The sequence below is a fragment of the Pleurodeles waltl genome, chromosome 6, assembly GCF_031143425.1.
Source record: "Pleurodeles waltl isolate 20211129_DDA chromosome 6, aPleWal1.hap1.20221129, whole genome shotgun sequence".
Taxonomy (NCBI): domain Eukaryota; kingdom Metazoa; phylum Chordata; class Amphibia; order Caudata; family Salamandridae; genus Pleurodeles; species Pleurodeles waltl.
In genome coordinates, this window is record NC_090445.1 from 1,079,285,373 (window position 1) to 1,079,299,065 (window position 13,693).

Below are 13,693 nucleotides of genomic sequence, written 5' to 3' on the forward strand. Positions count from 1 at the left end.
TTGTCAATGCACAGGGGCTGAACTCCCTGGTTAGGTGAAGACTTACTGAAATAGCTACACAATCTGGAACACTCAGGCGGCTCTACTGAGGAACAAGACACAGAGACTTACATTTAAAATAATCCTTTAGCACTTTCATTCTACAGCTGTGTGAAATGGTAAGTCTGACACTTCTGCCATTTGTGATATATTAGTTGTCACCTTGCTACTTAATGGGTTAATAGATATATGTGATAGAAGCTGACATAATGAACCCAATGGGAAATAAAAGAAAGCTCAGATGGAAAAAGACATTACAACCATTTTGACATCACAGGGATTCCAAATCGAATGGAAGTTTTGCTGTTGATTTGAACTGTAGGAGTAGCAGGGGGAGAGAATGTAGTCAATGTTGAAATTTGTCAAATTTAAGTATTCATCTATTCTGGTAGTACGATGCTGAAAAAGCAACACAAATCAGGCAACATTTTAGCACTCCATACCCTGCCCACATTTGGGCACAAATGATTTTGCCAGAAGCACAACTGGTCTCTGGAAGATTTTACTTTTAAAACCTGTTGCTTTTTAACATCCACAAAAGACTGGTAAGTCTTTTGTTTAGATGTGCATTTATGAGCAATTTTAGGAAAGCATTTGTGGGCATATTTTATCTTTAACTATGTGGTATTTATACTAATACTATGGATTCAGCAGAAACCCTAGGACTGGTGTTTATTGTGTTAAAGCCTGAAAAAGGGAGGCATCATAGTGTGCGAATTATGGGCCGGTATCAATGCTTAATCTGTACTCACTTTTTTTACTAAAATGTTTTTACTAAAATAATTTCAATCTTATCCATCCTTTTTAAGCAGAACATTCAAAAGGATGCATGTTTAAAGATATTATACTGGAGGTTCAAACTCTGTTAAAAGTATGTCAAGTGGACCCAGGGGTAGAAGTGCATATAGTTGTTGATGCTGAAACAGCCTTTGGAAAATCTCTGGAGTATAGTTGGGAACATATGCTAGATATATTTGCATTTCTACAAGAAAAGGTGGAGGGGGTGCGTTTAAGGCATTATATAAAATACTGTAAAGCAGCTATCTCAACTAGTGTAGTTGAATCAGAAGTTTTTGTCCGGAGCTGTAAACTCACAAAGGATGCCCTGTGTATCTGTATTTATCTAAGCGGGCTCTTGAACCGGAGATGGTGACTACTTGTATAAATCCTGAGATTTCGGTGATCTACTAAGGTGGAGAGAAGTATAGAAAAACGATCTACCCTGTAACATAATTATTTAGATATCTAATCCAGGACTTACAAATAGACCATTCTTTTTTGTTGAATGAGCATGGGGAATTTAGTGTGAAATATGGTCAACTGGCAAATTGGAAGTTCTTGCTCTGTCACAGTCGTTTGTAAGGAACATTTTAGAGGGCAACCTTTTAAGTAGGCTGAGGAAAGTTTGAATTAACTTGACATTCAAATATTAACTCATGTGCTCCAAAATATGACAAATAATATACAAACAAGTCTTTAAGTTATTAATTGTTTTCATAAATTACAATAAATGAATTTGCATCTTAGAGGGACATCTGACGTTATTAAAATGGTGGTACTTCTCATTTTATGTCTTTATTGTTTTAGCCTTCATTTTTGTGGCTAAGGATTTGAAGAAGATATATAATTGGCAGGATGGCTCAGTGAGCTAAACACTCGTTGCTGGAATATGATCAGCAGGTCACAAATTGAAATCCTTACAAGCCAGCCTCAGTCTTCCATCGCTGCATGGTAGGTAAAAAGAGCAGCATTAAACTGGGTGAAGTAACTTGTTATTCTAGGTTATTTTCTATCGGGGAAAAACAAACAAACAAACTACCTTGAAATCTTTAGTTTAGGTAGGTAAGCCAAAGCAACTCCGAGTCTCAAAATGTATCATGTAATTTTTGTTGCAGGCTGTTCATTAGTGGTTGAAACAGGCGTGACCCTAGTCATTCTGAATAACTCATGTTCGAAAGAGTTGCAGTAGGGCCTTTTCCATTATTAATGTTTCTTTCATTTGGGAAACGGACTGAAAGATTAACTTTTCTGGCTATTACATTAGTCAGTACGTTATACAAGGGGAGGCAAAATACAGACGAGTGCAGATGGTATGGTATTGTTTTCCTGTAAAACTATTCATTAAAAATAAAAATACAAATATACAATTCTCACTGTGGACATGGGACTGTCTAATTTGACAGAAACCTTCATATGCTGTACTAATAAGTTAAACGGGGCTTCACCAGATGGCCTCCAAGGCAATGAGCACTGCCCCACTACAGTCTCCTTACAGCGCCTTGCCTGCCTTGAGATTAACCTAAGTGTCTCCAGAGAGTGGAGCAGACATGATGACGCACAGAGCCTGAGCTGGAATGTCACAGTCTCTGGCAACTGAAGAGACCGCATCATTTGAGGGAAAGAAGGCTGGATTTGGTAAGCCGTTCACATGCATGTCTTGTTGTGTAAAAAGAGAATTGTTCTTACAATTGTCCGGTTTGGTTTCTGACCTCTGGATATTTCTTTTTGCAGATGTTACACTTACCTCAAGCCCTCTGTAGACCATTGTGTTTGTGCTGACGGGCACGCTGATTGGCTGATCATGCTGCAGCTCCAGGGCATACTTGGCATTGAACCGGAAGAAGTCAATTAGCTCCGCAGCAGCATCTATTTCAGCTTGGATCACAGTTTTTCCCTACAATAGGAAATTCAATGTTAAATAGTTTGGTGAACTATTTCAAAAACATCCTACCAAATCATACAAAATGCAGGTATGGAGGCCTGTGAAGGACAGAAGACTTTCATTCATGCATTGGCATTCACAAGATGCCTAAACAGCCCTCTGTCACCTAAACAGAAAGGGGCTGCAGTTTAAACACGCATTTGCGATGCAATGGGCATCACGCTTGCTCGAGTTAGAGCTATTAGAGTTGTATATTCCTAACTGGACTTTTCTTGCCTGCCACATAAATTGAAAATGAGAAGTAAAACAGTTGACATAAGCAAGTCAATTCAAAGCGCCACACCTGCCATGAGGGTTAGCGCAGGAATTATTGGCTCCCTGTGTGAATGTCTAGAAAGGATCACGGCCAGGATGAAAGGCAAACCATAACCGGAGGGGAGGCCATCACACGATGTAATAGGAGGAAGTGTGACTGAGTGCGATGGCCAACAAAAACGTTCACTTAGTTAAATCACCTGAGAGGGAACTCAGTACACAAAGGAGGGACATTTCACAAAATGCACCAATAAAAACAAGCATGTGCAATGCAATAGGTCTTGCATTTTCTTGCGTTAGAGCTATTGGCATTGTAAATTCATAACTGGACTTTTCTTGCTCCATAAATTGGTCAATCCTGCCTCAATTTTGTATTTTCCAGCCATATAATTCCAGTGGCTCAGCATTTAACTAAAGCCCTTCCATTTACCTTCTTCCTCTATCTTAAAACATGTACAATTATCATATAAACCTTTATCAGAAATAAAGTTTTGGCATTAGAGTGTAATGCTCAAAAGCGTAGGAATACAACAGACAAAAGGAAGAAAGAAAAAGGGTCGCGAAGAAAGAAGGGAAAGAGAACGAGAAAATGAAAATGCAATTAAGAGGTGAAACAGAGCAAACGTGTGAGACAAAAGAAAAAAAGGGAAGAAAGCTAGCAAACAAAAGATAAAGAGGAAAAAACAATGAAAGAAGTGTGAAAAGAAAGAGAAAAATGAACATTAGAGAAAATGAGAGAGACGGTGAGATAAACAAGCAGTGAAAGTACCAGGGCATATATGTACTGACACATTTCCCACAGACACAGAATGGGAAAACCACTTTGACACTTCTGGTCCCGAAAAGTAACTTGTAGCTTCCACATACAGATGGGAAAAAGAGGGATTTATAGTAAAACACGAATTGACAAATAAAGATAAGGAAAAAAAAACAGAGATGGGAAGGAAGAAAGATCTAAAAAAAACAAGTAAAAGGGCGCATTCTGAGTCAAAGGAAAGAGCAAACAAAAAAAGAAAGAACGAAGGGAAGAGAAAAAAATAGTAAAGGAATGAACGCCTGATGAAGAAAAAAAGGGGAACTAAAAAAGGAAAGAAATAACTAAGTTTTTGCGAGTCTGAAAGAGGAGATACCAAGAGAAAGAGGGAAATAAAAAAAGGGAGAGGAGTAGAAATAAACAGTTGAAAGAAAGAGTGAAACTGTTAATGTGTGGAGCTGGAAAGAGAAAAGTGGGGGAGAAAGAAAACATTGAGAGTAAACAGAGTAAAGGAAAGAACAGAGTGAGACACAGGCAAAACAGACCCTACCAAATAAAGATGGCAGCTAAAAATAGATTTAATTGGTCCCCCACGTCGTCAAACAGAAGTCAGAGTGTGGAACAGCAGGGAGCTTTGCAGAAGAGCAGGAGGTGCATTAGCAGTGTTATATGTGGATCCCAATACAGCAGTATTGGGGCGCCTCATATCAAGATTGGGGGTATACAGTAGACAGCTGTGTCCCAGCCCAGTGTTAGAATAACAGAAAGGCAGCGGTGAGGAATGAGAAAATGAGAGGTGTGTAATTCCTGGTATTGAAATAATGGGGCACTGGAGGTTAGGGTTGAGGTGCACTGACAGAGTTGTATGTGGGCTGCAGTACTGGAATAGTAACGGGCACACTTCACAAGGTCAGAAGTGAGGTATGTTAATGGAGCTATGTGTGGAACCTAGTATTGGTGTGCCAGTGTTGCTGAGTGTTAGCCTGGAGGTGCCCTGGTGAAGCTGCAAGTGAGGCCCAATATTGAAGTGGCATTGTTCCTGAACCACAGAAGCGATGAGTCCTGAATGACGTGTATGTGAGCCTTAGTACTGAGCAGAAATGTGCACTGAATGTTAGAGTTGATGGATTCTGGCAGAGCCGTGGTGGTTCTCATCAACAGTGGCATTAGATGTTAGACTTGAGGTGCACTGGCTGAGCTGTGTTTTGCCCTTTTGGGTACAGGATTGGCTTGACAGTGGGACTGAATATTAGAATTGAACTGCTGTAATGGAACTGTATGTGAGCGAGGTCCTAGCATAAGAAAGGAAGTGACCTCACGGGGGTAGAACTGAGGCACACTGATGGAGGTGTGCCTGAGGTCCTAGTACTGGAACAGCAGAGTGTACTGAGTGCAAGAACTGAGGTGCTGTGGCAGACAGCATGTGTGGGGTTCTGGCATGGGCAGGGCTGAGGGCTTGGAGTGTGTGAACTGAGGTGCATTGATGGAGCTCCGCCTGAGGTCCCAGTACTAGAGCAGCAGAGTGTACTGACTGCAAGAACTGAGGTGCGCCAGCAGACGGTGTGTGTGGGGTTCCTGGCACTGGCACGGCTGAGGGTTTGGAGTGTGTGAACTGAGGTGCACTGATAAAGCTGTGAGTGGGATCCCAGTATGCAGCAGAAGTGGGAACTGTCTCTAAGGATTGCAGAGCCCTGGTATAGCGGAGTGCCTGGGCTATAACCAATTACAAGTGATCCTCTTCCCTTGCTCTCAGCACACAGGCAGGCACACTTAGTAAAGAAAATCCAAGCCAAGGAAGGGTGGGGGCCAGGTAGCTGAGAGAGCCCACAAAGACAAATGTGACCAAGATAGCCTGATTTATAGCCTTGTTTACAGCTAAGCTCAGACAAATGCTCTGTAAATTAAAAGGGAAGCTTCCCTGGACAGGAGCAGGAAAAAAAAATGTAAATGCAAAAAATGTTCATATGTCAGCCCCTATTCATAGAAGAGACAGGAGGGAAATAAAATGTATAAGCAGCAAAACAAAGAAGGGGCATGCTGTTCTATGTTATGCTTATAGGAGGCAGGAAAAGGCACAAAATTGTCCCATAAGAACTCCCCTCAATAAAAAAATATATATATATCAAAGAAGGTTTGGGGCAGAAGCAAACTGATTTCAACACTCCATCCAAAGGCATTCTTTAGTAAAGATTTTTAGGAGAGATTACGAATAAGAATGTTAACAAGCCTTTAAAATGGACCGTCAATCGTAAAAGGAGAGGAGTAGGTGATACACAGGAGTCTCGAAACTTGTTAGAATATCATGGACCGGCTTCACTAAGATTTTGATGATACACAGAAGTCTTGAAACTCATTTGTTAAGAGATCATCGACCAGCTTCACTAAGATTTCGCTGTGAATAACTATTGTACTAGCACAGGTGTGATCCTGGAACGATGGAATGCAGGAGTAAGTCGGGAGTTCTACAACAGTAAGCCACAATTACCCATTGCAAAACCTTTGTGTTTTGGATTCTACATTTTTTCCACTTTTCGGTTTAAAGTAAGACAGTAGAAGTCGGTGGATATTTAGGCCTCTTTTTTAAGTAAATAGGTTTTCTTAAGAGTATTTTCACAATAACCACTATATTAGAACAAACGCAGATCTGGAAAATGATTAGTGTCATCTCTGTTCCGGCAGGCATGCAAATGAGCAGGCTTACATGGGACTCAAAGATTTGTTGTAATCAAAACTGAAGTTTAGCAGGTTTCACCGTGGCTATGGGTTTAAAGAAGCCAAGCGAGTAGAAATGTCTCGGTATCTTGTTTCCTATTTAATTTTAACTAGCAGTGGGTGCGTGGGCTGACCGGCAATTGAGGCAGGTGTGTGCTGCTGAGCTCCCGACGGTGACAAGGTCCCGGAGCCATTTATCCTGAGACCCCGTGGGCCAGTTTGCCAGGGGGAGCGAGATGCAGACTCTCGGAAGAAGAGGCGGGCATCCTCTCTCTGACGAGAGAGGATGCCTGCAGGGTCCCAGCCAGGTCTGAAGCTGCGCGTCTCAATTTGGATGGGGGCCAGCGGGCCACGGATATGCTGCGGAGGATGCGGAGAGCCTGAGCCGCCAGGGCAACCTGAACGCAGCACCTGCCAACATGAAGGGCTGCAAGTGAACAAAAGAGCAGCCCGGCGAGACCAGCTGGTGCGGCGAAAACTGTTGGAGGTGAAACCTACCGTGCTAAGACGACGGAGGCCTGAGAGCCATTGGCCCGCATTATACGGAGGGGAGGGAGCGAGACCTCTGGAACAGCGGCTGAGGACACAGTAACCACGTGGGAGCGAGACCGTCATGGGCTGCAGGGACCTATCTACCTTGGGGAAACCGGAGGCAACGAGCACCACCTGGATACATGAGGTGAGGCTTGTCCTGGAGGTACATGAACTACCCCTCCCATTGGGGAATCTTACTACTGGACTCGAACTGCCCAGCCTGGGACCCCCAGAGCGCCTAGGCAGTCGGCTCTTGAGAGAGACTCGGTGGGGGAGTTGGAACTTGCCTATTTAGCCCTCCCCCCAGGACGTGTAACATCTACCACAAGAAGTGCTCGGGGGGGGGAGCAGTGTGCCCAGAGGCGAAAGTTGACTGATGGCATTTATTATCCCTGCCTGGAGGACATGGGGGCCGGTCTGTGTACTGGAGACAAGACCCCACATTTATCCCTAGGCTGACGAACACAGGAGCTAACACAGAGGTTCGCTGCACGGTTTGCGCCAGTGGTGTGATGTGCAAGATCCGTGCGTCAAGAGGCAAGACGCACAGCATGATGGCAGGGAATGGCACAGAGGGATTATTGGAGATGGAATAAGCTGGGGTCTCCATGGCCATCCATACTTCAGCAATCCTGATGACTATTAAAGACATCAAGGTGACCCTTGAGGTCCAGATTGTCACCGGGGTCAACCAGGCTACGCTGCTGCGTGATGATCACAAGAAGCGATGCAAGTCAAGGAGACAGAACTCAAGCTAGACACAATCCATCCGACAGTGCAGGACCTCAAATGGAAGTGCGCTAACATAGACATGGATCTGAAGGTGCTGACCGGCCAGAAGGAAGATCCAGATGGCACAATGTGATCCTGGCAGCCGTCCCAAAAACAACAGAGGGGCCAAACATCAAACTTATTGTGGAAGACTGGCTGGCAACAACTGTGCTGCTTGGTCGTCCATCATGCTTTTTTTCGGTAGAAAGGGCCCACAGGATACTAGAACTGGCCCTGGCACTGGGCACGAGCCCCCAACCGATCATAGTTCAAATGATGAACTATAGAGACAGGAACAGTATCCTACAGCCACCCCATAAACATAGATCGTGAAGCATAGGAAGGCATGAGATTTATATCCACCCAGACTATACCACATTCATTCAAAGACAGAGAGGTGTGTTTGTGCCAGTGAAAAAGGTGCTACACCAGCTGGGTTTGAAATACATGCTTTTATTTCCAGTGAAACTGTGGATCATCTACAAGGAAAAGGCTCAATTCCTGCTATCTGTATAGGAGGTGTGGGACTGGTTGGAACACCAAGTTCTGCAGCCAGATCCAGCAGCCTGCCCACAGAGAGACGACTGGCAGGAACAGTCACCCAAGGGCAGAATTGGTACTAGAAATAAGAATCTCACCAATGAAAGTGCAAATGAGAGCGGAACAGGCCAAAACAGTAGTGGAGGTTAAACAATGCCGCAAGATCCTCAACAACAACAAATGGAGAGCGCTGGCTTCAGGGGGGCGAGGGGTGTAGGCTTGCATCCATCGGATCAGAGCTGGATACAGAAGAGGAACAACTTACCTATGCTCACCTCAATGACTCTGGAGCACATTACCTAGGACACCACCACCCCTCCTCATTGCTGGAAATGTACAGCTGTCCTCTCGGGCTAGGGATAGGGTGTGCCCGGGAGGCATGATGGAGATTCAGCACAGCAGGATGGTGCTGATGGTTAGCTCGGAGGCCTCGCATGGACAGATTGGAGGTTTGGCTTAAAAGTGGGGCACAAGAGACTTAGAGATATTAGCCGTAGCGGCTATAGTGCACAGAGCTCATGCCCTTGCATGAGAAGTGCATAAAGTTATAATGTTGTATCAGTTTTGGGAACACACATACCGTGAATTGGGGGGTGATCAGTTCTAGGATCACAGCATGGTAAGGTAGGGTGGGGGTAGTTCAGGGGGATGTCCGAGACACACATAGACACTAAACCATGGTTGCAGCGACTAGGTACATCCTTACTGAAAGGGGGATGGTGCATAAGAGAACACAGCAGCAGACCGCACAGCACAGAAGCAAAACCAGACACTGTTGACATGGAGCATCAATGGACTGGGAAATAAAGTGAAGAAGGGCCTGATCTCCAATGCACTTACCAGGTACTGTGTGGACATCATATTCCTCCCCAAAACTCACCTGATTGAGAATCAACACAACTGCCTAGGGAGAGGTATTTGAGGGTTGGTACTCTTGGTTAGGAAAGCGTTGGCACTCTATGTGTCCCGCATATGGTCGGACAATTCCGGATGTTACACAACCCTGCTGGGTGAATGGGAGGGAGAGAGTATCAGGCTGGATAACCTTTATGAACCGCCCGGGATTCAGACCGCAACAATCCGGACGACGAAGGGTTTATTAACGGAAGTGCACCAGGCCCTCACAATCATTGGTGGTGATTTCAACTTAATATAAATAAGCATTTAGATAAGATGAGTGCAATGTGGGGAAACGGGCAGGTGAGGGGGTATTCATTCTATTGCAATGCACATGACAAGCTCTCTAGACTGGACTACTTTCTGTTGGGCTCTTCTTTGCTCTTCTGGTTCCTCGTGCTGTGGAACCGACAAGCAAAGAACCTTGGAATGTTGGAATGTTGGTAGGGGTTTGTGAAATGCGGGGCAGTTGGTGCCGGAGACTCGTGGAAGGAGGACAGAAGCAAGGAGCTGTCTTGAATATAGGAACATAATAAAAATATCCTGTTTACCTGGACTCGTGTGGACCACAGTGACTTTCAGTGGCGACGAGGGTTAACAGCGAAAAAGGTTACTTTCCTATCGACACCTCAGTAAGATCTTCACTGAAAGCAAGAATCTGGAACCTTCCTGCTCGCATCTTCCGACCGTCTGAGCGTCATTTCTTTACAGCTGTCGTGGGACATTAAGTCTTTCACTGGCCACATCTTTTTTTTTTTTTTTACCTTGCCGGACTTGTCTGCTGCCATTGGAGCGGAGCGTGCCCACGCCTGACGAGCGTCTCCTTGGCAACGGCACACCAAGGAAGCCTATGCCGCTCTTGCTGGCGTCTCCTAGGAGACAGAGACGCTAGTTCTGTACGTATCCCCTCGAGAGCGGAGCGTACTCGGGTCTGACGTGCGTCTTGACAACGGCACGCTAAGCAAGCTACGCCGATCCTGCTGGCGTCTCCTAGGAGACGGAGATGCTAATTCTTTACGCTTAGCTGCGGGCGTCTCTTTGAATACGCGGAGACCCTTTCCAGACTGCTTCTTCTTCCGTTTTGGCATCCGTGGGTGTTACATTGTATCGCTGAAGCCTCCTTTTATGTAGTCACGTGAGTACTGTGTTGCACCTAATGCGTCAAGCGCTTTCTTGCTACAGCCATTTTGAGTTCATGGAACTGCGTGTTACGGTGATGCGCACACCTTCAATCTCACATTAACTTGGTTTTTGGTGGCAAAAATTTGCATTTATTTTCAAATCTACCAGCAAGAGTCTTGCGTATCACAGTGATACGCACACCCTTTCTATTTCACCTTGGTTGCCCCAAATAACATTACCACTGTATTTAAGTTTCCGCAAGCATTACATTACCTTTGTACCTTTTAGCTTCTCTACCTGTCCTGTCACGTTGTTTTGATTACGAAATGCAACAGTCCATTTCTCCACCTCCTCCTTTTGTTCCAAATCCAGCTTCTCCTGACGCTGATTGGGAGCAATGGAAGGAGGCATTTGAAGCATATTTGGACGCCCTTGAGGGTGAAACTTTCACTCACAAGAGGAAATTTGCGATTTTGAGGCATTGTTTGGGTAATGAAGGGCGGAAAATTTTAAAATATATTCCTTAGGTGACTGTTGTAACTGCAGTGAACGAAGGTGATGGCATTGAAGATGAGTACGAGACAGAAATTAAGTCTCTGGACACTAGATTCAAGAGGTGCAGGAATGTTACCTTGGAGAGACATCAATTCTACAAAAGGGTCCAAGCTGTTGGCGAATCCGCGTCTAGCTATGTTGGTGCTTTGAGACGGTTAGCGGTTTCGTGTGACTACAAGGAATTGGATGAAGAAATGATCAAGGACCAACTCGTGGAGAAAACAAATAATAAGAAGGTACAGGAGGCTCTGTTATCTACACCCAATTTAACTCTACAGAAAGCACTGGAGATTGCTACCAGAATTGAAAGTACAGCTTCTTTTATGGAACAAATGTCTATCTCCGAAAAGAAACTCCATTCTCCGAGGTCTGATGTATTTGCAGTTAAGTCAAAACTTAAAAAAGGGAATAAGGGATTTGCACCACAATCGGAAAATCTGATACGAAATTTACTAGGTCATTAGAATGTTATAGATGTGGTAGCACTGCACTTTTGGGAAATGCCAAGTTTTGTCCAGCTATCAATAAAATTTGTGCCAAATGTAATAAGAAAGGCCATTTTGCAAGAGTATGTAAAGCAAACAGATCCTACAAATTGGATAAATATGATTCTAACAGAGTAAACAATGTTGATACGAATGATTCTCCTTCTTCTAGCAGTAATGAGGAGGAGGTATTCGTGGTGAATAATGATCTCACGAACAACTGTACAAGAAGGCCCTTTTGTTTGGTAGAGGTAAACGGAATTCAGGTTCAGATGATGGCTGACTCTGGATCTCCCTTTACTCTCCTGAGTGATTCCAAGTGGAATGAATTGTTTAAAGGTCATGGGATCACTTTAAACCATTCACGTATTCAACCAATTGGGTATGGTGGGAAATCAATTGATGTTATTGGTGAGTTCCAGGCTAATCTCAGGTTCAGGAACAACACAACTTCTGCCACCATATACGTTGCTAAGGATAATGCTTGCCTATTGCGGTGGTTTGATCAGGGTAAATTGGAATTGGTCTTGGACCCGAATAACCCAGAACAAGTTATAACGAAAAGTGAATTCATGCTTGTATCTTCTGTAACGTGTGAGCAGTGGGAATCACGCTATCCTGAAATTTTCAATAATAAGGTGGGGTTAGACAAGGATCAAAATCAAAATCAATGAAAATGCCCAACCAAAGGTGCACAAAGTGCGAAAAGTTCCTTTCACCTTAAGGGAGGATTTCAAGAAAGAATTAGACAAACTGTGTGTACAAGACATAATTGAACCTATTGAGTCCTCGGACTGGGTGGCACCTGTGGTTTTAGCTCGCAAGGCTAAAGGAATGTTGAGCATGTGTGTGGATTTACGGGATCTTAATGATCAAATTTGGGTCGATCAATACCCCTTACCCAATATTTCAGAAATGTTATCTTCTGTTAAGGGCGGTAAAATGTTTTCCTTGCTCGACATGACTTCTGCTTACCACCAAATTAGTCTCCATCCAAGTTCCAGACATTACACCGCCTTCATCACTCCTTTTGGGTTATTCCAATTTAAACGCATGCCGTTCGGGTTAGCTTCCGCTTTCGCTGTCTTCCAGAGGACAGTAGAAAGCATGTTCAGAGACATGCGTGGTGTGATGGCGTTCAAGGATGACATTCTGGTTTATGGAAAAGATCCGTGTGAACACAATGAAAGATTAAGCAGGGTGCTGGATGTATTGAAGCTGAAGGGTGTAACTCTCAGCTCAGGGAAGTGTCGTTTTGGAGTATCCACGGTAAACTACATAGGATTTGAGTTGTCAGCTGATGGCATCAAACCTAAGGTGAGTTTGGTGAAAGCTATTCAGAATTTTGTTTGCCCTGAAAACAAAGACCAATTGAGGTCCTTCATGGGTTTAATAGAATTTTATGCCAGATTTGTTCCTAACTGTTCAGAAAACACGTACAATCTGAGGAAGTTACTGAAAAAGAATACTAAATTTGTGTGGGATGCTGTCTGCGACTGTGAATTTGGTAACATTAAGCAAGAGATTTCCCAAGCGATTCCCTTGAAACCTTTTGATACCAGAGATTACACTATTATTATGACTGATGCTAGCCAAAAAGGCTTAGGAGCTGTGTTGTTGCAAAAAAGGGACGGTAGGGAGGAAGTTGTTGCGTTTGCTTCAAGGAGTTTGAAAGGAGCCGAAGTAACATATTCTGTAATTGAGCGTGAAGCCTTGGCATGCTGGTGGGGTATTAACCACTTCAAACAATTTGTGTGGGGCACAAGGTTTACGGTTAGAACTGATCACAAGCCTTTAGTTCAACTATTTACAGCCAAAGGTGCGGAGAAGGCCACTCCACGAATAGCAAAAATGGCAGTACAAATTATGTGAGCAAAACTTCAAGTTAGAGTATGTACCTGGCAAGAAAAACATTTTGGCTGATTGCTTATCCAGATTAGCGACCACTGATCCGTTAGAAGAAACATCTATGTATCTCAATTCCAAGAATGAAGATGGTGAGGTTATTGTCTGTATCATAGGTGAGCAATTGAATGGAGCATTTAGGTGAACGAGAATCGAGGGAAGCTTGTGAAGAGGATCAAGATATCAAGTCAATTGTGCAAGGAGTTGTGAAGGAGTGGTCACAGTGGTCTCCGGATGGCGATCTTAAGGGTAAGTATAAACATGTTTTTGACGAGTTGTCGGTAATCAATGGATTATTATTCAGGCCGAAATTGTTAGTTGTGCCGAATGGTATGAGGAAAAGGGTTTTGAGCCTTGCGCATGAGGGTCACATTGGTATGCATGCCATGAAAAGGAGAATCA

At 43.9% G+C, this 13,693-nt stretch overlaps 1 protein-coding gene across 1 annotated transcript in view; it reads right to left on the bottom strand.

Moving 5' to 3' along the window:
* ALDH4A1 (aldehyde dehydrogenase 4 family member A1) overlaps window positions 1-13,693 on the bottom strand; it is a 211,062-nt gene that overhangs the window by 139,737 nt on the left and 57,632 nt on the right. The window contains exon 6 of the mRNA XM_069240124.1: window positions 2,564-2,713. Within this exon, the coding sequence (XP_069096225.1) occupies window positions 2,564-2,713 (150 nt within the window). The remainder of the gene's footprint in view (window positions 1-2,563; window positions 2,714-13,693) is intronic.